At 36.0% G+C, this 26,693-nt stretch overlaps 1 protein-coding gene across 1 annotated transcript; it reads left to right on the forward strand.

The window, feature by feature from the left end:
- The first annotated feature begins 1,643 nt into the window (after positions 1 to 1,643).
- On the forward strand, positions 1,644 to 24,632 carry LOC121417375 (cornifelin homolog). Its single transcript, XM_041611060.1, has 4 exons — positions 1,644 to 1,741; positions 20,022 to 20,115; positions 21,830 to 21,966; positions 24,382 to 24,632. Exons 1-4 carry the CDS (start codon positions 1,658 to 1,660, stop codon positions 24,487 to 24,489), a joined length of 423 nt encoding a protein of 140 aa, XP_041466994.1. The 5' UTR covers positions 1,644 to 1,657; the 3' UTR covers positions 24,490 to 24,632.
- The last annotated feature ends 2,061 nt before the right edge of the window (positions 24,633 to 26,693 follow it).

Consider the following 26,693-nt stretch of genomic DNA (forward strand, 5'->3'; position numbering starts at 1 on the left):
CCCAGTCTTAGGCATCGAAATAGGTTGAAATAGATGTAATATTTATGAGTCTTGTTATTTGCAATGTTTCATGAAATTGTAATGACATTTTTGTCTAAAGTTATCATGCCAATATTCAATGTAATTTTCATTAATTTATGTATCAAATAGCTATTCGAAATATGAAAAAATGTGAATTCTTCACTGTTGCAAGTTAGTTATCAGAGTACTTCTTAGATATAATGCCTGGATTGAGATTTTCTGCATACTTAAGATCACTACAAGGATCCCCATCTTTTTAGGATAATGTTAATCTTTCGCATTTGTGAAAGCACACAGGTGTCTGATTTTCTTGTAAAAAAAGCGGGGGGGGGGGGAATAAAATAAATTACTGTTACTGAAACAAGTAATAAGAAAATTTCTGCTTTTTAAAAATATATATTGATAACAAGAGGGCAGCAAATACGTCAATGATAAGTTATGGACATTTCTTCATATTTTGTACACATTTCAAAATTTTCTACCTTTCCCTGTGCAGGATTGAATCTACTCGTCCGTGTTCCGATATAGTATGTCAGAGTCTTCCACAGTGTTACATAGTGTTTTTAAGTGATACCTTGTAAAAAAAAGTTTTGGGAGTATTGCCTCCTATGTATGTAATGTAAAACATGCATACTTTACTGTGCAGGTGTGAAATGCAAGAATAAATATCTTGAATGAAACTGAAAGCATAAAAGTTTCTCTCTTGCGTTTTTCTTTGCCTCCTTCTTTTATACAACCATTTTTGAACAGTTTTTTTTATACAACCATAGTTTATACAGTTGCACAAAATTTAATCAGTATTGCATAAAAATCTTTTTACAACCCGCTGTATAAAACCAAGTTTTAAACATAATTTGTATAAAAAATTTATACAACCTGCTGTTTAAATTTTGAACAACCGAGGGTTGTATAATTTTCAAACAACAGTTGTAAGGTTCATATAGTAAACAGCGGTTGTATAAAATTTTATACAGGTTGTATAATTTTGTTTTTTCTGTGCAGGGGCCACAGAGCAGTTTTCAAAGTGGGGGGGGGGCTGACTATGCCAAAAATCACAATCGTATTACATTCTTGCACTTGCTTATGGAAAAAAGTGGGGGACTGAAGCCCCACAGCCCCCCCCCCTCCCCCGCTTCCGCGGCCCCTGCAATACATCGTGCTCACTCAACCATGAACATACGATATCAAAATTTGGTCCGAAGTGGTTAAATGATGGATAGTAAAACAGCATAACACCATAAAATTCACCTAAAAACAATTTTTGCCCAATTTTTTATTTGCACAATCTGAAAAACGACACTTGTGACTTTCAAAAATGGTCATTTTTAATTAAATCTTTAATTACTCATGCATGACTCAACCGATCGATCTCATTTTTCCCCAGGAGTTGATTAATGAGTGTAGAAAACCACCCATGAAATATCATATCTCAAAATAATTTGGTTAAAAAGTTACAGCAATTTGATTTAGGGGGGACTTACTTTTTTTGTTGTGTATATATTATTATTATCAACATCATCATCATCATCATCATTATTACTGCTATAATTATTATCATTATCATTATTATATTCAGGTATTATAAAGGTTTAACCTAAATCTTAATTATATTACCTATAGAGAGTGAGTGATCAAAATGCAGGCATATCCTCAAGGCCAACAACCGGTGATCAACCAACCAGCTGTGACGGTTCAGCCAGCAGCACAGACAGTAATTCAGGTTAGTTTCATTTTTTTTATATCTTTTAGTCTAACAACCATGCTTTTCCTCAAGCCCAACCTGTTCTTCACCAACCAGGATTTCCCTCAAGCTCAAAACCCGTGGTTGACCAACCAGGCCTACCATCAAGGCCAATCAATAGATAACCAACCAACTCGGCGGTCAAACCATTCCAGACAGTCATTCAGCTTGATGTTCAAATTAATAGTTTTCTTCGTTAAGTCAGGATTCACTTTAAAAATGCGCTTTCTTCTTGCTTGTTTGCAGGAGTTTCGGCATTCATGTTAACTATGATCGAAATGAATAAACATACTTTGAGTGAAATATACCGCCGCCCTTATAAAGTGCCTCTAGTGAACTTAAAAAATATGACATATTAACGAGAATCAAAATAATGAAAACATCGCAACACGTAAAATTGACTTATACCAATACTGCTGTGTTTTTTATGTGAAAATAAATAAGTGAATTAACATTATTGGCTATTTTCATTTCAGCTCACCAACAAAGAAAGCTCTTGTTTTATTCATGTATATAACATGCGAATATATGAGGCGTAGAACAATTTTACAAAAATACAGAAAATAGACTTGCGGTAGAACATACAGTGTGTCATCAAAATGCTCCCGTCCTAAATTTATGATTTTAAGAGTCAATTTGCTCAAGAACCTCCCAGTGGTAATTATCAGGATAACTAAACAAATGAAAAATTAATTTATTGATATTTTTCATAAACCCACCAGAGAAATACGGTTCATTTACGTCAGAGATGATACATGCGGGTTGATACCATAAAGGCAGGAGGGGCGGATCCAGGATTTTCCAAAGGGGGCAACATTTTCGGAGGAAAATTTTGATAAGCCCCCCCCCCCAAAAAAAAAGTATTTAGCCACAAATTAGAATAAAGCATATTTCGTACCCGAAAATTTTTGATAAGCACAAAAAAGGCTTCAATTTCTAAAAAGGGGGCACACCTCAGTTTTAATGGCATTTCTACAGATCAAATTTTAATTTGCTTCTCACAAGGGGGGCACGTGCCCCCTTTGCCCCTGCATAGAGGGAAGGGCAATGGGCGGGGGCGAAAGCATCCACAGTAATTTTGTCAAGTAGTAAAAGAAAAGAAAAACGAATAGAGTGGAAAGGAAAATTAAGATGTAAGAGGAAATGATTAAAACAAATGTTAAGTCTAATAATTCTACTTATATCATCCTCCTTTGTAAACAAAATATATATAGAAATATGGCGTCATCTAAGATCGTATGCCCCCCCCCCCCCTCCCCCTATCAAAATGTCCTGCTGTCGTCCCTTTATATGTGCCGCTGGCGGCTGGAGATCATGGATTTTACTATTTATTACTATTTTTGGCCTCTGTACAAGTGGCATGAAAAAGCAGGTATTATTAAATGTGATAAAAGTATTGAGGAGTGCGGGGCCTCGTCTTACAAAGAGTTGCAATTGGTCCGATCAATCCCGACTTTCTGGCATTCCATGAATGCCCTATTTTTTTTCTAAAGGAAACTTGCAGTGCCCTTGATAATAAAAAAGAAGCACACTGAATTTTAAGAAAACGATTAATGTATGGATAGCCTATTAAATCTAGAGAGTATTATGAATAAACATACATTTTATAATATGTTGATGTTGCTGGCTTTCCATACACCGTTAGAGTCGCGAGAACACCTGTAATCTTACCAGATTGCGTAATCTTACAGGAAATTGGTATATGGTGTATGGAACCTCACAAATTTCCTTAACTATTGCATTATAAATTTTGTTGGAAAAATGAATGAATGAATAAAACACCCTTTTCCCCATTTTAAACAAACATGTTCTGTTAAATTGCAGAAAAATTCCTGTTTTATGAATTTGCAGAATGATTCTGTTATTGCTTTTTGCAAAATCTCCTTTCTTTTTTTCTGTAAAATCAGGGTTTTTAACAGTGTAGTTGTGGTTGATCGGATCAATCGTGATTCTTTGTAAGACGAGGCCTATAGAGGGTAATGTTCAGTCACACTATCATGCCCATGAAAACCAATTAATCCACACCGATCGATGATATTGCATTGTAAATCGCATAATAGCTTTGATCGGATTGGAGTCCGTCTCAGCGGTGTGAATGCGCCACAATCGAAATGCGATGATTACCGAGATCCCTGAATGTAAATAGAGTCTCTGGTATCCGTGGCAACCCCGTTTCCATGGAGATCTGAAATAAACGAAATGGAGGGGGTGGATGATGCTAAGTGGCAAAACGGTTAGAGATGATGAGACAGGGATATCAATACCTAAAGGTTCTTTCATTAATGCCACATAAAGGTCACCATTCTCGCATTACGTTGTCAACAAAACTGCAGATAAAGGGAATTTACAAAAAGCAAGCTATTAATGGCACAGGGAAACATTGAGTTGACTTTAAAACATAAGCTTGCAAGGCCCTTTCTGATTTGCTATCAAAATAAAGCCCAGAAAAAAAATCGCCCTCGAAAATCATTGGTTGGTGCTTCAGAAAGTGAAATATAGTGGCCAAGGGCCCGTATCACAACGTTTAACAATGATCGTAGAGCATTTTTTTAAAGATTGAATGCATTGGCTACAATGTACAATTAATCGTAAAAACCAGGCGTATGATTAATCACTAACCTTTGTGCAACGGAGCCAAGAAGTGCCATCTTAATTTCTTCCCATTTCATGTATTATAGTTTTCTCCCCTGGAGATGAAATAGATCACGAATTTGCAGTAATAAAAATTATAATGATATGTCAAGTTATGTAGCGCACTTTGCGTGATGAGTGGTATACGATAAGCCGTATCATATAATATCCGAGGAAGTAACAGAGGCACCCATCATGCCCATGTAGGCGCCTAAGCGTTCAATGAATAAATCCGGCCGAGTACCCATTCACCTCACATGGGTCGAGTGCAGCACGATGTGGATCTATTTCTTGCTAAAGGAAAATACACCATGGTTGGGATTCGAACCCACGGCACTCCGTTTCAAAGTTGGGAGACTTAATAGCCACAACGCTCCTCAGTCACTAATGTATTGAAAGTGTTTGCACGAATTTCTCGTTTCATTTTGTTTCTCTCTTGGTGCCCTCTTTCCTTCCCTACGAAAGTTTTTATTTTGTACAAAAATCACTCTTCAGTATTTTTTGCATATAAATTCGTTATGATATTACCCTATGCCTTTAACATATCAATACATACAATGTAGGTCACACTAAAGGAAGTGCAAAATTATAACTAAAACATGAATTTTAAAACGAAAGAGGAACTATGCAAAATGTCAATAATAATAATTGTAATAACGGCATATTTACCCAGGGTAGCCACTTCAGTTCCGAAAACTGTTCTCCCAGCTGGCACTGCTGTTTTTTCAGCATTCACACATTATCACAATGAAAGCAGATTTAACCATTTTAATTGTGGGGTTACTTTTTTTTCTAAAAACTAAGACGAAATATATTCTCGTCCAATAGCAATTTAGGATAGGTTCTATTATATCGTTTTCAAACTTAATCTTCAATGTATTCTTTCAATGAAAATCATAATTTCGAAAATTACCGATCCTTCCAACACATCACGTGTTTGATTTTTGGTATATTGGAAATAAATTTAACCGAATTTGATTATAATATCGATAGGAAAGCAATTATTCAATTGAGTCCGATTTCATCTAAAGAGATTGTTTATAACGTATACACGGTATAACCTAAGAAGTCTCCCTGGATCATGTGGAGATTATGATAGTTTCGTCTTATTTTCCGTTATAATCTAGTGATAGGGGGCTTTTAGTAATCTCTACCCCCACCCCCCCCCCCCAAAAAAAAAAAAACACGCAAAGGAAAGGGAGGGAGGAGACAGAAAACGAAAGGGAAAGAAAATGACTTTTGTAGGGTCATAAATGTTTATTTGCTTGCTCACATCTTTTTAGCACTTTGGCTATACATTCGCTATATACCTGACCCCCCCCCCCCATCGTTTCCTTCTTTGTTTTTCTTCTTTGGGGGGTTCGCTTATCACACTGATGATTTTATTACATTCAAAGTGCAACAACAGCTTTGAAATTTTAACTTTGTACTTGTACTTTAAGTCCTAAACTTTTTCAAAGTTCTAGTGGTGGTGATATTTTTTTTTGTGTGGTGGTGGTAGTTTTTACCTGATTGCTAAGAAGGCGTGGATGCTTGTACATGTACGTAAGCAACTACAGGACCGACAGCCTACATACTCTCTGGGGGACCCGGTAATTAGGATTAATGCCTAACCAAAGGGTACTAGCACAAAGTGGGTATTGAACCCTCGCCCTACCAACTGAGCTATTGTGCGTCTAGGGCCCCCTCTTACAAAGAATTACGATTGATCCAATCAATCCATCAGTGTCATAACTTTTTTTCTACGAAAACTTTGCACAATGTCCTTTGTATGCAAAGAAGGGTGCAGTAAAAATATTCAAGAGAACAGTGAACGCGTGAATATGCATCACAGCTAGAAAATATTTTGAACAAACGTGCATAACAGATTTTGACGTTGCTGGCCGTCCATAGTTGCGATTGATCGGATTAATCGTAACGCTATGTAAGACGGGCCCCTGGTATCAAGAGGGATGCTCACTAGAATGGTAAATCATAATATTCACGAGTCTTGCGGCATCTGTACAACAACATTTTTTTCAGGAAAAATTCAAATTCACTTCTTCAATGAACATGAAATACCCATGTGATTCATTATACGCGATTTCTTTTTTATATCTTGAATTGTTTTAAAGGAAAGTTATATGAATCGAGACAATGAAGGATGCACATGGGCTTATGGCAAGAACCCTATGCTGTACGGCAAACGTGATATGTTGACAGTTAGTTCCAATTCTATCAAAAGAAGTAATAAAAGGGGAAGATAACCCGAAAAAAGGTCTGTTGTACAAGTACCAGAAAAAAGGGAATAAAATATTGGTGAAGGTTGTGACGAAAATCAATAAAAAACTAACACACAATTATCATAGTTTTAAGTTTATGATTTGTGACGTCAAATATGAGCAGCTATCCCATTTGTTATGTAATGAATAAATTTTGATTTCATAATTGTTCATGTCGTGATAATTCCATTGTGAAATTATATGTCTGTTGAAATAAAGTTGAATAAAAAACTATTGTCAATTGCTTGAGAAAATTACATTTCATTATTTTGTTTCCTGCACGATGACGTCGCAATTCTACTGTTACTTTGGCAATGAATTTTTTTTTGCCAGGGTAGACTTTCCCTTTAAGATTTAATTTGCAAAGCAGCGCGGTACACGATAGCCATTTAATAATGGGCCAATACATGGAGCAATTAAGAGTATGAAAAGAGCAATGAAAAGAGAATGTGCATGTGTCGAACTTTCATTTCCATTGATGTAAGTAATCGTTACCAGAGGTAATTATGTGCTTTGTCGTAATTTCTAAAATCTCGATGAGATACAGGGGCCTAAGAGCGATTTTTAAAGAGGGAATGGCCAAAAAAAAAAAAATTGATAAATTTAAAAGGAAGGTTTTCACTGAAAAATTAAGGGGACATTGGTCAGAAAAAACAACAAGGGGAATTCGCTCCAAAATAAAGTGGCCTGTGACAACGTCAGGATTGGTTATTGCGAGGTTGCGGAAGCGTTCATCTACATTTTTGTCCGACAAATTGTCAGGTCTGACAGCTTTCCTAGATCCCTATTGGCTGAAGGGCACTGTTACTAATGGTAACTGTCGGATAGAACAGGATTTGTCGGATGAAACGCCCGACAAGTCCTTTCACGAAACACTCCCCTGGTGCCCGTTGCAGAAAGAGTTACAATCAATCGCAACTCTAAAAATCAGGGCTAACTTGATTTTCAACCAATCAACAGCGTGCATTTGGGACCTGCGATTGATTTTGGGGATCGCCTTTTAAACGCAACTCTTTCTGCAACGGACCCCTGATAGGGGAAATCAAGGGAGCATAGGAATTCAGATTCAGATTTATTTCCAACAGAAAAAACATGAATAATGATACAAATCATTAATAGTTAAGATACAAATCATTGTAATTATAATTATATTCAACAACATCAACGATAATTAACATATAAAGATATCTACAAAATGTGTTACATTTTGGAGACAAATTATAACATATAATCTAAGTCGAAAAAAAGTATCTTTGAAAATAGGAGATTCACTCAAAAGCATAGCTTGTATTATGTGAACCTCCCTGAGGCTAAAGTAAGAGAAAAGATGAGAAAGAGAGAGTGGGGAGAGACGTAATGATTGCTATTTGCCTACGGAGACTTACTGAACAGATTAAAATGAACAAGATGACACACAGAACAACACAAAACTAAATAAAATGACAAACTGTAATATACTTCAATAACCTTGATATATCTTTACGAATTAGTTCATGACATTTGCTCCGGTGACGATTGCTCCGCTGTATAATTCCACACACTTCAACCCTGGATCTAACGCTATATACACACTAAGAAATCGGGGGATCAAATTTGAACCCTCCGGGTTGGTACAATAGCTGCACCTGAAGGATACTAGGCCCCATAGACATGATAGAAACTTGACCAAACCTTGTTTTTTATATATACATTATTTTTTAATGGTTTCTTGTCAATTCGAGGGTGCTGATTACTTGTACTTTAAGTCCTAAACTTTTTCAAAGTTCTAGTGGTGGTGATATTTTTTTTGTGTGGTGGTGGTAGTTTTTACCTGATTGCTAAGAAGGCGTGGATGCTTGTACATGTACGTAAGCAACTACAGGACCGACAGCCTACATACTCTCTGGGGGACCCGGTAATTAGGATTAATGCCTAACCAAAGGGTACTAGCACAAAGTGGGTATTGAACCCTCGCCCTACCAACCGAGCTATTGTGCGTCTAGGGCCCCCTCTTACAAAGAATTACGATTGATCCAATCAATCCATCAGTGTCATAACTTTTTTTCTACGAAAACTTTGCACAATGTCCTTTGTATGCAAAAAAGGGTGCAGTAAAAATATTCAAGAGAACAGTGAACGCGTGAATATGCATCACAGCTAGAAAATATTTTGAACAAACGTGCATAACAGATTTTGACGTTGCTGGCCGTCCATAGTTGCGATTGATCGGATTAATCGTAACGCTATGTAAGACGGGCCCCTGGTATCAAGAGGGATGCTCACTAGAATGGTAACTCATAATATTCACGAGTCTTGCGGCATCCGTACAACAACATTTTTCAGGAAAAATTCAAGTTCACTTCTTCAATGAACATGAAATACCCATGTGATTCATTATACGCGATTTCTTTTTTTATATCTTGAATTGTTTGCACATGGGCTTATGGCAAGAACCCTATGCTGTACGGCAAACGTGATATGTTGACAGTTAGTTCCAATTCTATCAAAAGAAGTAATAAAAGGGGAAGATAACCCGAAAAAAGGTCTGTTGTACAAGTACCAGAAAAAAGGGAATAAAATATTGGTGAAGGTTGTGACGAAAATCAATAAAAAACTAACACACAATTATCATAGTTTTAAGTTTATGATTTGTGACGTCAAATATGAGCAGCTATCCCATTTGTTATGTAATGAATAAATTTTGATTTCATAATTGTTCATGTCGTGATAATTCCATTGTGAAATTATATGTCTGTTGAAATAAAGTTGAATAAAAAACTATTGTCAATTGCTTGAGAAAATTACATTTCATTATTTTGTTTCCTGCACGATGACGTCGCAATTCTACTGTTACTTTGGCAATGAATTTTTTTTTGCCAGGGTAGACTTTCCCTTTAAGATTTAATTTGCAAAGCAGCGCGGTACACGATAGCCATTTAATAATGGGCCAATACATGGAGCAATTAAGAGTATGAAAAGAGCAATGAAAAGAGAATGTGCATGTGTCGAACTTTCATTTCCATTGATGTTAGTAATCGTTACCAGAGGTAATTATGTGCTTTGTCGTAATTTCTAAAATCTCGATGAGATACAGGGGCCTAAGAGCGATTTTTAAAGAGGGAATGGCAAAAAAAAAATTGATAAATTTAAAAGGAAGGTTTTCACTGAAAAATTAAGGGGACATTGGTCAGAAAAAACAACAAGGGGAATTCGCTCCAAAATAAAGTGGCCTGTGACAACGTCAGGATTGGTTATTGCGAGGTTGCGGAAGCGTTCATCTACATTTTTGTCCGACAAATTGTCAGGTCTGACAGCTTTCCTAGATCCCTATTGGCTGAAGGGCACTGTTACTAATGGTAACTGTCGGATAGAACAGGATTTGTCGGATGAAACGCCCGACAAGTCCTTTCACGAAACACTCCCCTGGTGCCCGTTGCAGAAAGAGTTACAATCAATCGCAACTCTAAAAATCAGGGCTAACTTGATTTTCAACCAATCAACAGCGTGCATTTGGGACCTGCGATTGATTTTGGGGATCGCCTTTTAAACGCAACTCTTTCTGCAACGGACCCCTGATAGGGGAAATCAAGGGAGCATAGGAATTCAGATTCAGATTTATTTCCAACAGAAAAAACATGAATAATGATACAAATCATAAATAGTTAAGATACAAATCATTGTAATTATAATTATATTCAACAACATCAACGATAATTAACATATAAAGATATCTACAAAATGTGTTACATTTTGGAGACAAATTATAACATATAATCTAAGTCGAAAAAAAGTATCTTTGAAAATAGGAGATTCACTCAAAAGCATAGCTTGTATTATGTGAACCTCCCTGAGGCTAAACTAAGAGAAAAGATGAGAAAGAGAGAGTGGGGAGAGACGTAATGATTGCTATTTGCCTACGGAGACTTACTGAACAGATTAAAATGAACAAGATGACACACAGAACAACACAAAACTAAATAAAATGACACACTGTAATATACTTCAATAACCTTGATATATCTTTACGAATTAGTTCATGACATTTGCTCCGGCGACGATTGCTCCGCTGTAAATTCCACACACTTCAACCCTGGATCTAACGCTATACACACTAAGAAATCGGGGGATCAAATTTGAACCCTCCGGGTTGGTACAATAGCTGCACCTGAAGGATACTAGGCCCCATAGACATAATAGAAACTTGACCAAACCTTGTTTTTTTATATATACATTATTTTTTAATGATTTCTTGTCAATTCGAGGGTGCTGATTACGAATCTGGATGATGCCACTCGTGTAATCTTGAGCATTTTCTGCAACTTGGCAAAATCCAATATGGCCGCCAAAATATGCAAATTACCCATGAAAATCCTAAAATTGTCCGCACATTGGCTATGGAATGCATGAAAGCGTGTGGCAGGAGTAAAATACACTCTTAAAAAATAATTGTTGACAAAATATTTATTTTCCTGATATTCAAAATGGCCGCCATAGTCCATTGTACTATACTCTATTATGTTCAATATAGGCCTATATAAATAGGGAAAACCAATTTTCACAAAAATGAGCACTAAACCGCAAAAAATTGCGACGTATGAACAGAGTAATATATGCAAATCATCATTACTAACGAGATATATCATTTATTATGTCATAAATGGGAACATTTCTGTATTTTTATATCTAAAATGGCAGCCACTGGCCCAAACAGTATTGCGTACAATGGCAATGGGGGCCGAAAAAATTCACAAGAGTGATCACAGAAATGCTTATTATTAAGATTAAACGAGTGGAATATTGACTAAAAACATAATTGTTAACGAAATATATTATTAATATGTCATGTATGTGATGAATGCTGTATTTTGATATTCAAAATGGCTGCCAAAGGCCCTAAAAGTATTATCCACAATGAGAAAGTGGGGCAAAGAAATCACAAGAGTAATCACTAAAATGCATATATATGTGATAAATTAATGAGATACTGTTTAAAAACATGTTTTCTAACGAAATATATCATTCAGGTTTAAAGTGTGTGTTAAATACTGTATTTTTACTTTCAAAATGACCGCCAGAGACATTAACAGTATTATGCACAATGCAAAGTGGGAAACCAATATTCACAGGAGTGAGCACCATAAATGCAGGTATTAGTGATCTATGAGTAAAATATTGTCTGAAAGCATAATTTCTATTAAGCAGTTAAGAGATATCATTTATTCTGCCAGTTATGTGATAAATACTGTTATTGGAAAGTGAAAATGGCCGCTACAGACCATTACGATATTATGCACAATGTAAATGGGAACAAATTATTTCAGCAGAATTTGGCTTTGCTTGGCCAGATGGTGCCAGGTAAAAATGGCAGAGGTAATAATGGCAGAGGTAAAAATGGTAGATACTGAGGTAAATGGCAGAAGTAAAAATGGCAGAGGTAATAATGGCAGAGGTAAAAAATGGCAGAGGTAAAAATGGCAGAGGTAAAAAATGGCAGAGGTAATAATGGCAGAGGTAAAAATGGCAGAGGTAAAAATGGCAGAGGTAATAATGGCAGAGGTAAAAATGGCAGAGGTAAGAACAGCAGATATAAAAGAGCAGAGGCATAATAGTCAGGCAGCATATGTCATGATTAACCGGCTACTTCGACAAATTGGCTAAGTCTGATTTTTCACTTTTATGTGATTGGTAAAATCACAAGGATCAACTTTCAACTTGGTGACAAATTTCTAATGGTCATCTTGACCATGTGAGGGGTCAAAATGGGGTCAATAGGGGTCAATTTTTGGAATTGCCCCGATTGTGTCAAGTTATACATCGAATTGTTTGTCTGGTTATACTGATAAAAAAAGTGTACACAAGCATATACTCTTGATCTCCCGTACTTTTTTTTATTTTCGATTTTAATAAGTTCACCTTCAGAGGTCCTTATCCAGAAGATATTAGGGTCAAGACAAGGTCAGGGAAAGGTCAAAAGGTCAACATGTAGCTAAAATACACTAAAAGCGACTAGAATCGTAGAAGTCTCATTTTTTATGGGTTCTTTATTTTGGAAAGTCTGTATCTAAATAAATTAAGATGCTTATTTAGGAACAAAATAGATTAACAGAGATAGCCGTCGAATGCGTTTAGTGTGGTATCATGGTATTGCAGGAATACCTTGAAACAACTTGACAAACCCTTATGCCCTTAAAATCTTATCTTCATGAAATAATAAGTGCAACCAGCTCTTTCCGAGTTTCTTTTTTATGGAAATCAATTTAAGTTCAATTCATTTTCAATTTAGTCTTTGATACGTAAAGAAACATTTCCTTCATTGCTTTGTCAGAATATTTCAATCAACAGAAATTATTGTATTGTAGTAAGGTATAAGTGTAATACTATGTTAACAGAATAAACATCGATTGACCAGTGCCCCAGCTCCTAAGAAAGATGCATAACATTTCATTTGGATTAACTCAAGAATCAGATCGATGAGGTTTGGATTGAGGATGATATTATAAGTTGAGCTCCAATTGCTCCTTAATTAATTCAAAATGTGTGACGGTTATATTATTTCTGACAAAGAGGCAACATCATGCAGGCATGCGTATTGTAGAAATGTATGTCAATTATGCTTTTGTGATATATTCTGACCATTACTCGATCTCTGGAGCCAAGAAGGACTACACAATTCTGGTGTTGTGCTGTTCTGAGTCATCGGGGCCGCTTTTGCATATTGTAAAGAGAAATTTATAGATTTCGTGCATACTTTTGGTCAATTTTTATGTATCTTTCAGTAAAAAAAAAATATGCAAGTTTTCACAATTTCTGGGGGCCGCTGCCACCTCCGCCCGCTGCGGCATGGCCGTGGTTTACTTCAATGATATTTGATGTGATTATTCTTTCTGGCAACATCCAGGTAGTTCACAAAGTAGGAGAAAAAAAACGACAAAAGAACAATCAGCATCTATGCATATCACTATCGTGAGAACAGATATTAAGTTTAGATTCACGTTGTATGCTCTGGAAAAAAACTTAATAAACACTTGATGAAATAGTAGGTCTAAAAGCCGTGTTAATGACAGCATAATCAGAAATATTGTGCAGTCCTTTTTGGCTCCAGAAATGGTCAGAATATATCACATCAGTATAATGGACACTAACGACTACAATGAGCACGCCTGAAAAATTTTGCCTCTTTGTTAGAAATAATATAACCGTCACTCGTTCCAATTAATCAAGGAACAATTGGAGCCCAACTTATCATATCATCCTCAATCCTAACCTCATTATCTTATTCGTAAGTTAAGTCAAGTAAGATGTTGGGCATCTTTCTTTGGAGTTGGGAGCACTGATCAATCGATGTGTTTATTAGCATAGTATTACACATATACCCCAGTACATTACAATATTTTCTGTTGATTAAAAATATTCTGTACAAAGCAAATAGATGAAATGTTTCTTTACATATCAAAGACCAGTAAATTGGAAATGAAAAGAACTTGATTTGAGTTCCTAAATCAAGCAACTCGGAAAGAGCTGGTTGCACTTATAACGTCATGAAGATGATACGATTTTTATAGGTTTTGTCAAGTCGTTTCAAGGTATTCCTGCAATAAACCATGATACCACACTCAAACTATTCGACGTCTATCACTGTTTATCTATTTCGTTCCTAAATGAGCACATTTTACCCCCTTTTTATCTAATGGATAATGTCTTCTTAGAGACTTTTCAAATGAAGAAACTACTTCTAAATTCAAACCGCTTTTATAGTGTATTTTGGCTACCAATGAAAGTTTGTTGACCTCTTGACCTTTCCCTGACCTTGTCTTGACCCTTAAAATCTTCTGGATAACGACTTCTGAAGATGAATAAAAAATAAAAAATACACATGCAAAACAGAAAAAAACGAAAATATTAGCTTTTTATCACATTCAGTGTAATTTGCCATATAATATACAATGTAACGAAAGTTCGTTGACCTCATGACATTTCTGGGCTTAACTTTTTAATGGGAGGTCAAGGGTATATAATTGTGTACACTTTTTTGTTCAGTATAGCCAGACAAACAATTTGATATATGACTCAACACAATCGGGGCAATTCCAAAAATTGACCCCTATTGACCCAATTTTGACCCCTCACATGGTCAAGATGACCATTAGAAATTTGTCACCAAGTTGGAAGTTGTTCCTTATGATGTCACCAATCACATAAAAGTGAAAAATCAGACTTAGCCAATTTTTCGAAGTAGATGACATATGCTGCCTGACTATAAATGACAGGAGGTAAAAATGGAAGACATGACAATAGCAGAGGTAAAAGTGGCCGAGGTACACTATTATAAAAAATAGTAGATTCTACAGAAGAAAAATAAAAAAAAACAGATTTTACAGAAGAAAAAAAAATAATATTAATGATATTCAACCACAATCATTCGTGACAATTTCAAGGTCTAAGCTTTTCCCGCTATGTTCTTTTCCCACTCCTAACCCTCTCTGTCTCTCCACCTCTCTTATGTCTACTCTTCCTCCTTTTTGTAACGGTAAACCTGGCAAAAACTTTAGACATAAAAAACAGCTAGACAAAAAGTAATGTTATAAAATGATGAATGAGAATAGTGCAGTTTCATTTTGCTCCTGATGAATTGAATGAAAAAATATTTGTCGTTTGATTTTTTTTTAAAAGCCTTCACGGTACACCTCAAACGAATTCGTAAATAGCATTGTTAGGCCGATAAAGACATAATGATATGATGAAATGCCTAACCGTGACATGCATTTCTAATTTAATCTAAGTACATGCGGGGGCTTTTGACAATTCATTGCATCGGGGTTTGAGGCTGGCCATATTTTACCTAGAGCTGTCATTTTTACCTTTCCCATTATGACCTCTGCCTTTTTACCTCTGCCATTATTACCTCTGCCATTTTTACCTCTGCCACTTTTACCCCTGCCATTATTACCTCTGCCATTTTTACCTCTGCCATTATTACCTCTGCCATTATTACCTCTGCCATTTTGATCTCTGCCATTTTTACCTCTGCCATTATTACCTCTGCCATTTTTACCTCTTCCATTATTACCTCTGCCATTTTTACACCGAGCCGGCTAGATGGTGATGTATGAGTAAAATATCGTGTGAAAACATGATTTATAACAAAATATATCATAATGTTATGTAATTTAGGTGATAAATACTGTATTTCAACATTCAAAATGGCGACCAGTGGCATAAAGAGTATTATGTACAAGGGCAATGGCCGGGGCAAAAAAGTGACAAGAGTGAGCACTAAAATGCATATAATTAAGATAAACTAGTGGAATACTGACTAAAAACATCATTGATGATATGCCATTTATGTGATAAATGCTGTATTTTGACATTCAAAATTGCCGCCATAATCCCTATATTTATTATGTACAATGCGAATGGAGAAACTAATTTTCACAAGAGTGAGAATCATAAAATGCATATGACTGTGATATTAAAAGTAGAAATATTGTCTTAAACATGATTACTAACTAAATACATCACATATTGGTTGTAATGGTTGTGGAGGTAATAAATGCTGTACTTTGAAATCCAAAATGGCTGCCATAGGTCCTGAAAGTATTATGTACATTGTAACATTGGACATATATTTTTGACATAATTTGGCTTTGTTTGACTCTAAATATTGCCAATAATAATGAATTCTGATGCAAGAGTAAAATGTTGTCTAAAACCATTTTCTAACAAGATATATCATAATGTCGTGTATTTAAGGTGATAAACACTGCATTTTTAAATTGAAAATGGCCACCATAGGCCCTTATCGTATAATACACAATTTGAGTGTAGACAAATAATGTTCACAAAAAGGCCATATGGCAGCCATTTTGAATATTGAAATACAGTATTTATCACCTAAATTACATAAGATGATATATTTCGTTACAAATCGTGTTTTCAGACGATATTTCACTCATACATACCATTCGGCCAAGCAAAGCCAGATTCTGTTGAAATAATTTGTTCCCATTCACATTGTGCATAATATCATAAGGGCCTGTATCGGCCATTTTGACTTTCCAATAACAGTATTCATCACCTAACTGGCAGAATAAATTATATCTCTTAATATAAATTATGCTTTCGGACAATATTCTACTCATAGATCACTAATACTTGCATTTATGGTGCTCATATTGGTTTCCCACTTTGCATTGTGCATAATACTGTTAATGTCTATGGCGGCCGTTTTGAAAGTAAAACTACAGTATTTAACACAAACTTTAAACCTGAATGATATATTTCGTTAAAAAATATGTTTTTAAACAGTATCCTATTAATTTATCACATATATATGCATTTTAGTGATCACTCTTGTGATTTCTTTGCCCCTCTTTCTCATTGTGTGCATAATACTTTTAGGCCCTTTGGCAGCCATTTTGAAAATCAAAATACAACATTCATCACAATACATGGCATATTAATGATATATTTCGTTAACATTTATGTTTTTAGTCAGTATTCCACTCGTGTAATCTTAATAATATGCATTTTAGTGATCACTCTTGTGAATTTTTTGGCCCCCATGCCATTGTACGCAATACTGTTTGGGCCAGAGGCGGCCATTTTAGATATCAAAATACAGAAATCTTCCCATTTATGATATAATAAATGATATATCTCATTAGTAATAATGATTTGCATATATCATTTCGTTCATACATCGCGATTTTTTGCAGTTTAGTGCTCACTTTTGCGAAAGCTAGTTTTCCCTCTTTATATTGTACATAATAGAGTATACAATGGACTTTGGCGGCCATTTTGAATATGAGGAAAATAAATATTTTGTCAAAAATTAATTTTTCAGAGGGTATCTCCCTCCTGCCACACAATTTCATGCATTTTGCAGCAAATGTGCGGACAATTTTAGGATTTTTATGGGTAATTTGCATATTTTGGCGGCCATATTGGATTTTGCCAAGTTGCGGAAAATGCTCAAGGTTACACGAGTGGCATCATTCAGATTCGTAATCAGCACCCTCGAATTGACCAGAAACCATCAAAAAATATTGTATATATAAAAAAACAAGGTTACGCCTCTTCTATCCTGGACTACTAATGAGTGTGATTATGCTCATTTGAGGGTGGATTTATGTCCGATATAGGGTGCGAAATTGAACAATGTAATAAAGGTTCAAATTTGAACCCTTTTAGTTTCAAGTACTATGCACCTTAACAGGTTCTTATTTGCACCTACATGTACTAGGGTTCGAGCAAGCATTTCTTGGTGCATTTAATGATAAAAGGTGCATTTCTTTCACCTTTTGCCACTAAAGGTTGGTACAAGTGCTTCATTAGGGTTCAAACATTTCTTAGTGTATACCCTATCCTAAACCTGACATAAAACCATATTGCAACCCTAACCCCCGTAGACGAAGTAAAGCCCGGAACAAACGTCGTGTCACCTACAAGGTTAAACACATACTCACCCACACACACCTAGACATCCGTTCTCCCTCAATAATCTGCACAAATGCCTCCCAAGATGTTTTTTAACAACTTCTTAAAAGATTGCGTATTGTTTCAAATTTATATACCTAAACACGCAGGGCCGCGTCTCAGAATGAGTTACGATTGATCCGATCAATTGCAACTATGAAAAGCCAGCAAGGTCATCATATAAAATGCATGTTTGTTCAAAATATTTTCTAGATATGAATGTACATCCATGAATTAATTGATTTCTTGACATTTTGGTGCGTTCTCCTTTGTGTACAAAGGACATTTTGGAAATATCCTGTAGGAAAAAAATATAGCACTGATGGATTTCCATAGATTACGATTGATTGGATCAATCATAACTCTTTGTAAGACGGGGCCCAGGGCTGCGTCTTAGAATGAGTTACGATTGATCCGATCAATTGCAACTATGGAAAGCCAGCAACGTCAACATCTAAATGGACAAGTGTTCAAAATATTTTCTAGATATGATGTATATTCATACAGTCATTATTATCTTGAAAATTCTGTGTGCTTCTCTTTGTTTACAAAGAGAAGCATCCTCATAAGCATATTACTGAGGTTTGGCAATGCAGCATGGCACACTAGTTTTTTCAGCACTGCACAAAGTACGAAAATTCTCTACCCAGAGGTCTGTACTACACCCGGAAGAAGAAGAAGAAGGACATTGTGAACATTTCCTGGAGAAAAAAATTATGACACTGGTGGATTTCCATGGTTGCGGTTGATCGGATCAATCGTAACACTTTGTAAGATGGGGCCCTGATTGTGCAATAACCTAACACAGGCATAATGTGCTCCCTACCTTCGAAACATTTCCTCCGAACGAGAATGCACACACACCTACCTATATCAAACGACATTTGCTCCTGCAATAATTGCTCCGGGCTGTAGTGTTAGAGTTAGGGTTGCAATAGCGTTTTATGCTAGGTTTAGTTTTAGGATAGGTGTGAAACCAAGTGTTGAAGTTGGTTATTCAATCAGTGTGTGGAGCGATCGTCGCCGGAGCTAATAGTATGGAACTCATTTTATTACCTTCATGAATTCACAGAGCCACACGAACCCACCTCCACACCCACACAAACATAATAGGGCCTACATGTCATTTTCTTTCCCAATAACTGCACACACACACGCACACCCTTACACACACTGCTATATACTTCGAATATGTCCATTTATTTGAAATTTAGGGTTAAAAAGCACAATGTCTTGTTCAAGGGCATAGGTCGATCCCTTGGCCGGGGATCGAACCCCACTCTGTGTCACAATGTAGGCACACGCCTTAGACCACTCGACCACGGCACCTCCACGTAAACACACACACCTCATTAATAACTTGGTCACAATTGCTCTAGGGCGGCCGTACGGCGAGTCGAAAGCAGTCGTTTTATTGATTTTAATTCAAATCACCTATGTGTAGCTGGTACAGAAATGTTGAAACGGCTGTTTTCGACTCGCCTTACGGCCGCCGTAGAGCAAATGTGACCGAGGTATAAATGTAACAAACACCTGCATATTTTACACACACAAACATGCACTCGGGCAGACACGAAGAAAATCACCTACATTACAACTTCCTTGATAAGAATAGAAATGTTTTATCACATGACGATAGCGTCTGATGGTCAAACCGTTTCCTGAGCATGAAGCATAGAGCTTCATTAAGTTACTCAATTCGTCCTTGTTTTTCAATCATTTTTTTAATGATTCCTCCCCTCGATCCCCTTTTGCCCTCCAAAAAAAGTACGGAATAATATTTGCTTCTTTAAAACCACCAATGGAGGTAAATAAATCAATATCAATATTTGAATTTGCCCACCGTGAATGATAGAATAAACAATAACAAATGAATAATTATCAATCATGAATTTATTGTTACGTCAAACTAGGTGACTCAAGTGACTGGCAATCCCATGATGCCTCGCGGGCCACCACGTGAGTGGACTACGGATATGTGCGGATGCTGTGACGATATGACCATTTGTAAGTCGTTGGCGAAAGTCAATCTCACCTCCCCCCCCCCAAAAAAAAAACTCTCTTCCTACGATTTTTGTCGCGCCTGCATAGCAGAGCGAGACTATAGACGCCGTTTTTCCGACGGCGACGGCGGTGCTGTCAACACCAAATCTTAACTGAAGATTATGTTTTTGAAATGTCATTATAACTTAGAAAGTATATAGACCTAGTTCATGAAACTTTAACATAAGGATCATGACGTATTACTAAACATCCCGGCCGAGTTTCAGGTCAAATGATCAAGGTCAGAGGTCATTTGTAGTCAATGAACTTACACCACTTTGGTGGAATCAATATCAAAATCTTAACCAAGGTTGAGTTTTTGGAATGTCATACCTTAAAAAGTGTACGAACCTAGTTCCTAAAACTTAGACATAAGGGTAATGATGTATCACTAAATATCCTGCCTGAGTTTTGCATCACATGATTAAGGACAAAGGTCACTTAGGTTAACAAACTTTGGCCATGTTGGGGTCATTTGAGGAATTGTCATCATAACTTTAAAAGTTTATGAATCTAGTTCATGAAACTTGGACATAAGAACAACCATGTATCCCTAAATATGATGTGCGAGTTTCAGGTCACATGACCAAGGTCAAAGGCCATTTTAGGTCAACAAACTTTGGTAATCTTGGGGGTATTTGTGGCATTGTCATCATAACTTTAAAAGTCTATGGATTTATTTCATAAAATTTGGACATAAGAGCAGCAGTGTATCCCTGAATACCCTGTTAGTGCTTCAGGAACACGCCAAGGTCAAAGGTGATTTAAAGGTCAATGAACTCTGCCTGTGTTGGGAGTATGTGTTGAATTGGCATCATATCTTAGGAAGTTTATGGTACTTGCTCATGAAACATCGACATAAGGGTAATCAAGTATGAATGATAGTTTTGCACAATCCTTATGTCACATGATCATGGTCAAAGGTCATATTGGGTCAATGGACAAAATATTTTAATATCTTATTAATGTTTCTTCTGTGAATAATTATTCATTAGGTGTTTTTCAAAGGAAGCAATGCTGCTATATCGAATCGCGTAATGCAGGCAAGACTGCCAGAGGCGTTCCACTTGTTATTTTTGTAGTCCCCAAAGTTTCGTTTAATAGCACATATTTTGAAGTCTTTGGATAAGGTAACATTTCTTTACATTGGGGTTTTTTCTCACCTCTTTCATGAAAGCTGTTAAGAGCGACTGTAAGAACGACCCTTGAACCTTTCTTATACGTGTTGATCCATCGCCAATAAATATACCATTTACAACAAGGATCAGCAGTCGTTCTTAATGTCGCTTTTAACTTACGAACAGCTTTATGAAGCACCCACCAGAAACCTTGTCATTGATTATAAGCGCAAGAATGATCACAATCAGCAATTTGACGAACTGAATGATTGTCGCAAATTATTTTAGCTTTACGATTCGTTTTTGTGAATATACATGACGTGTAGTCTGTAATTAGGCCTACCATAATGATGACAATGACGATAAAAATTGTAACAAAGGTCATCTTACTAAGGACAATTAGCATGGTAAAAAGGACAGGTCAATATCTCATTAATAAGTAGTAATATCGTCACAGCTAAGGCTATCTACGGTGAGAAAAAAACCCACTAGTATATGATTTATCAATAATCATGATGATAAAAGATTAACGACTTTGAGATCTCTGTTATATTTTGTAGGTCTGTGTGCGACATTTGTGCCCTGTTATCCATGCATGCTGGCCGCTGATATGGATGAGTCCTGTTGCGTGCCTATGTGCATCCCGTCCGCTCTCATCTCTATGCGTGCAGTTGTACGTTCACGCCACAACATCACTGTAAGTTATCTTTGAACTCAAGCTCTTTGCTAACTTCCCGTGTGGAATTCCCCAAAAAAAAATCATCAATGTTTTTATTGTCTCACCTGCGAAGCAGAGTGAGACTATAGGCGCCGCTTTTCCGACGGCGGCGGCGGTGGCGGCGGCGGCGTCAACATCAAATCTTAACCTGAGGTTAAGTTTTTGAAATGACGTCATAACTTAGAAAGTATATGGACCTAGTTAATAAAACTTGGCCATAAGGTTAATCAAGTATTACTGAACATCCTTTTAGAGTTTCATGTCACATGACCAAGGTCAAAGGTCATTTAGGGTCAATGAACTTAGACCATGTTGGAGGGATCAACATCGAAATCTTAACCTGAGGTTAAGTTTTTGAAATGTCATCATAACTTAGAAAATATATGGACCTAGTTCATGAAACTTGGACAAAAGGTTAATCAAGTATCGCTGAACATCCTGCACGAGTTTCACGTCACATGACCAAGGTCAAAGGTCATTTAGGGTCAATGAACTTTGGCCGAATTGCAGATATCTGTTGAATTCCCATCATAACTTTGAAAGTTTATGGATCTGATTCATGAAACTTGGACATAATAGTAATCAAGCATCACTGAACATTTTGTGCAAGTTTCAGGTCTCATGATTAAGGTCAAAGGTCATTTAGGGTCAATGAACTTTGGCCGAATTGGGGGTATCTGTTGAATTGCCATCATAACTTTGAAAGTTCATTGGTCTAGTTCATTAAACTTGGACATTATAGTAATCAAGTATCTCTGAACATCCTGTGCGCGTTTCAGGTCACATGACCAAGGTCAAAGGTCAATGAACTTTGGCCAAACTGGGTGTATCTGTTGAATTACCATCATAACTTTAAAAGTTTATGGATCTGATTCATGAAACTTGTACATAAGAGTAATCAAGTATCACTGAACATCCTGTGCGAGTTTCAGGTCACATGATCAAGGTCACAGGTCATGTAAGGTCAATGAACTTTGGCCATGTTGGGGTTTTTTGTTGAATAACCATCATATCTCTGTAAGTTTATTGGTCTAGTTCATAAAAAGTGGACATAAGAGTAACCATGTATCGCTGAATATCTTGTGCGAGTTAGAGTAGTATTCAAAGTCAGCACTGCTGCTATATTGAACCGCGTGATGCAGGTGAGACGGCCAGAGGCATTCCACTTGTTGAAATAATTCATCCAAAATCACAAAGTACAAAGTTTCTACATGATTGAAAACACAAATCAAGGAACAAAAACATATAACAGATTACATTTAAAAGAAAATTGGTTGCCCCGAGACAAAAAAAACTAACCTACGGGGGGGGGGGCCGGGGCATTTACAACAGGAGCATGATGAAATTCGGGTGCGAGCGAGGACAAGTAGGTGAGTGAAAATATAGTTTCACTTGTCTGACTACAAGCTTATTCTAAAAATTGTTTTTTTAGAATTTACACGCAGAAATTCAAGGAGAATAATAAAAAATATTTATTTATGCAATAGAATTGCTCCCGCCCCTTACTATCAATAACCACAGTCTATGTGAATTTACTTTTATTTGGGGGTGCCTTCTCAAAAAAAATCAATACACCTGTGGCTTTGATGTTTATGATGTCAGTGTATCTGTTTGGTTTTGTAGGTTTTTGTTTATTTATTTTTCGATGTTTTCTTCGGTGGTTGTGTATGTTTGTCCTCTTTCATTTGTTTTTGGTTTCGCTTTCTTTTAATTTCCGGGGAGGTTTTAAAGGGAATCATAATCCAATACAATGACTCCATAGTAATACTATCGTGGTGTGTTAATCTTTGATTTGATATTGAATTAAACTTTCAAAAGGCTACAAAAATCGGTAGGTATTGTTTGTGGCATTTGGAAGTCCATAACATAAGATTCCCTGCAGTGCTGAATACCATTTTCGACTAGAAATGACATCAAATTGTCATCCAAGGTTTCAGTATATTTTAATGTTAGTTGAAACTATTATAATTAAAGTAAAACGGAAACTCAGGACGATTTTATAACATGTTATTCTTTTTCTTCCCTTTTTTTCTCTTCTTTTTGGAATAGTATTCAGAGTCCTTTAATGTTTAACTCTTCAAATTTATGAGATAGTACTATATGTGCAGTCCTCATACAATGACTCTAATAACCTAAAGCTATATATGAACATTGTGCTAACGATTGTGATGAATTATATGTTGTTCATATTCGTTTATCTCCAATATTTGTATGCAAATGAGTGTTATTTATAATGTATAATTAAACTTGGAATTGGTTTTCAAAGTAAAAAAAAAAACCGTTGAAGGGGGGGAAATCAGAAATAATTTGATATTGAATTACTATATTGATTTTATGCGCGCAAGAAGAGTGCGATAAAAACGACTATTCACCGGGTTATATCTCCCTATACAGGGCAACCTGATGAACGATTGTGTTTGCACGACTTTCTGTGGCTATTGCGTCACCTGCCAGCTGGGACGCGAAGTGCAGATGATCAAGAATGGACGCGCTATCCCATAAACGCATGTCGTGACGTCACAGTCGCTTGAGGAGGCTACGAAAGAGACGCGAGGAAAAGGGGCGGGGGGATAGCATGTTGTAAAATTTCGAATTGATTTAATGTAATTCACTTCACGTTCTTTCACTTTTTTAATGGTTGTGCCTTTTATTTTCAAAAAGTTTCGTCAGTATTCACACGTTGGTTCCATGGATAGGGATGTCAATTGACTCCTTTGTAGATATTTCATCATTTTTAAATCGCGGGTTTTAATGCCCCTTTATATCATAATTGTACTATTCTATATCTATTGGAAGTTGAGAATACTCTTATTTTTACTCTTAAAACTAATTTTTTTTCTTTGTCTTTTTTTTCGGGGGGGGGGGGGGGTATCCTATCTAAAAGGGTAAAGACATGGCACAGACGTATATTCATGAAATTCCGGTGGCAACACTACTGGAAGTTTATCCTATACCGCACCGTAATATGTTTCAGACATGTCAGAGTGTGTCTTTGTGTCTTTTTTTTCTATAAAGGAGATAGGTGTGTTATTTCTCTGTGGAGTAGACTTGAATGTCTGATTCTATTCAGCTTGTTATAGACTCATCCACTGATCGTGGTTAATGCACTTAACATTGCACTATTCGCGGTGCACCATCAGATTTTGTCTATAAAACCATAAAAACGGTGATTATCCTTTGAAAATTTGCAGACCGTACCAATTCTTTACCAAATTGGTATAATAAATGGAATTTGGCGGTCTTTTATTACTTGCCCAACCATGGATTATGTCAATATTCAATACCAAACTTTTCGCCAGAGAAGGGGGTACAAAGTTCAGTCGTTAGTATGGTTTATGCTTTACTTATGTGAGTGGGGAAAATGTTAAAAGACAACTATACGCACTTCTTTTTTAAATTGTTTGATTGTTATTATTATTATCGTCATTTTGGGGGGATCGGGTTCACTTAAGTCATTATACACACACACTCCCCCCCCCACACACACACACCCACACACACACAAGAAATCATGAAAGGTTGTATTTAATAGCAAAGTTGTTGCATTGACTGTGTCCATTTATGCACTAATGCCAAATGGCATAAGATTACAGAGGAAATAAGCTGGTAAATGTTGGAACAGAATATGCTTAATTGTTACACGGAAATGAAATGACACGAAAAGAAATATTTGGTTAAAGAATATATTTACAATAATTGAGAGGTTTAAAGTAAACAATTATTATTGAAAATAATGCGTAGTGACATAAGATAAGAATTGATTATTGTAAATAATGCGTATTGACATAAGATTATAATTGATACACGGACGGAAATTAAATGAAATGACACGGAAAGAAATATTTGGTTAAAGAATATATTTAGTAATAATTGAGAGGTTTAAAGTTAACAATTATTATTGTAAATAATGCGTAGTGACATAAGATTAGAATTGATACACGAACGGAAATGAAATGACAAGGAAAGAAATATTTGATATTTGGTAAAAGAATATATTTAGTAGTAATTGAGAGGTTTAAAGTTAACAATTATTATTGCAAATAATGCGTAGTGAAATTAAAGAAGAAGTAAGGAGCACAATATTCGATAAAAAAATTGCCTAAATCTTACTGAAATGATTGGTTTGGTATCATTGTCACACTGAATATTTTTTTCTTAATTCTTAAAGAACTTTCAATATTATTATGCAGCTTAATTAATTCTTCAGTTATTAAAATGCTGTGTTTGCGTCAATTTGTACATGTATTATGACAGATTAGATATCGATTGGATATCGATTAAATATCGCTTTATATGTGTATTTGAAGTGATTATAGTATTTTCAAACTCGTTATAATCAGATGTATCTAGTTTTTTGTGAGTTTTTAGTATTTTATAGTACATGTATCGCTCGTAATAAAAGATCAAGTTTGATGTAGTATATCGAGAGGCAGCCAAAGCATTTTAAAAGTTTTAAACCCTTCTTTCTGTTTATTGATTTTTTTTATATGGCTCTTTCTAAAAACAGAATTCTTAGTTTTTGGGGTTAAACAAGTGGCATCAGATTTAGGAGAAAGGTGGTAAATACTAATACTGAAGAACAGAATATCACTTCAAGGCTGTTAGACCAAGGGGCTGATTTTTAACAATTCAATTCGGAAAGTGTAGTTTGGATTTTTCTTTTATTTGAAAAAGTCTGCCAAAATTGTTGATACTGATTTGTATTT

The sequence above is a fragment of the Lytechinus variegatus genome, chromosome 6 (genome assembly GCF_018143015.1).
Source record: "Lytechinus variegatus isolate NC3 chromosome 6, Lvar_3.0, whole genome shotgun sequence".
Classification (NCBI taxonomy): Eukaryota; Metazoa; Echinodermata; class Echinoidea; order Temnopleuroida; family Toxopneustidae; genus Lytechinus; species Lytechinus variegatus.

Bases quoted from the DNA above. Each gene is read 5' to 3' on its own strand.
- LOC121417375 (XM_041611060.1), top strand. From the start codon at position 1,658: ATGCAGGCATATCCTCAAGGCCAACAACCGGTGATCAACCAACCAGCT. The intron at 1,742-20,021 runs GTTAGTTTCATT...ACGTCAAACTAG, and splicing joins CAGCACAGACAGTAATTCAG to GTGACTCAAGTGACTGGCAA. The intron at 21,967-24,381 runs GTAAGTTATCTT...CTCCCTATACAG, and splicing joins GTTCACGCCACAACATCACT to GGCAACCTGATGAACGATTG.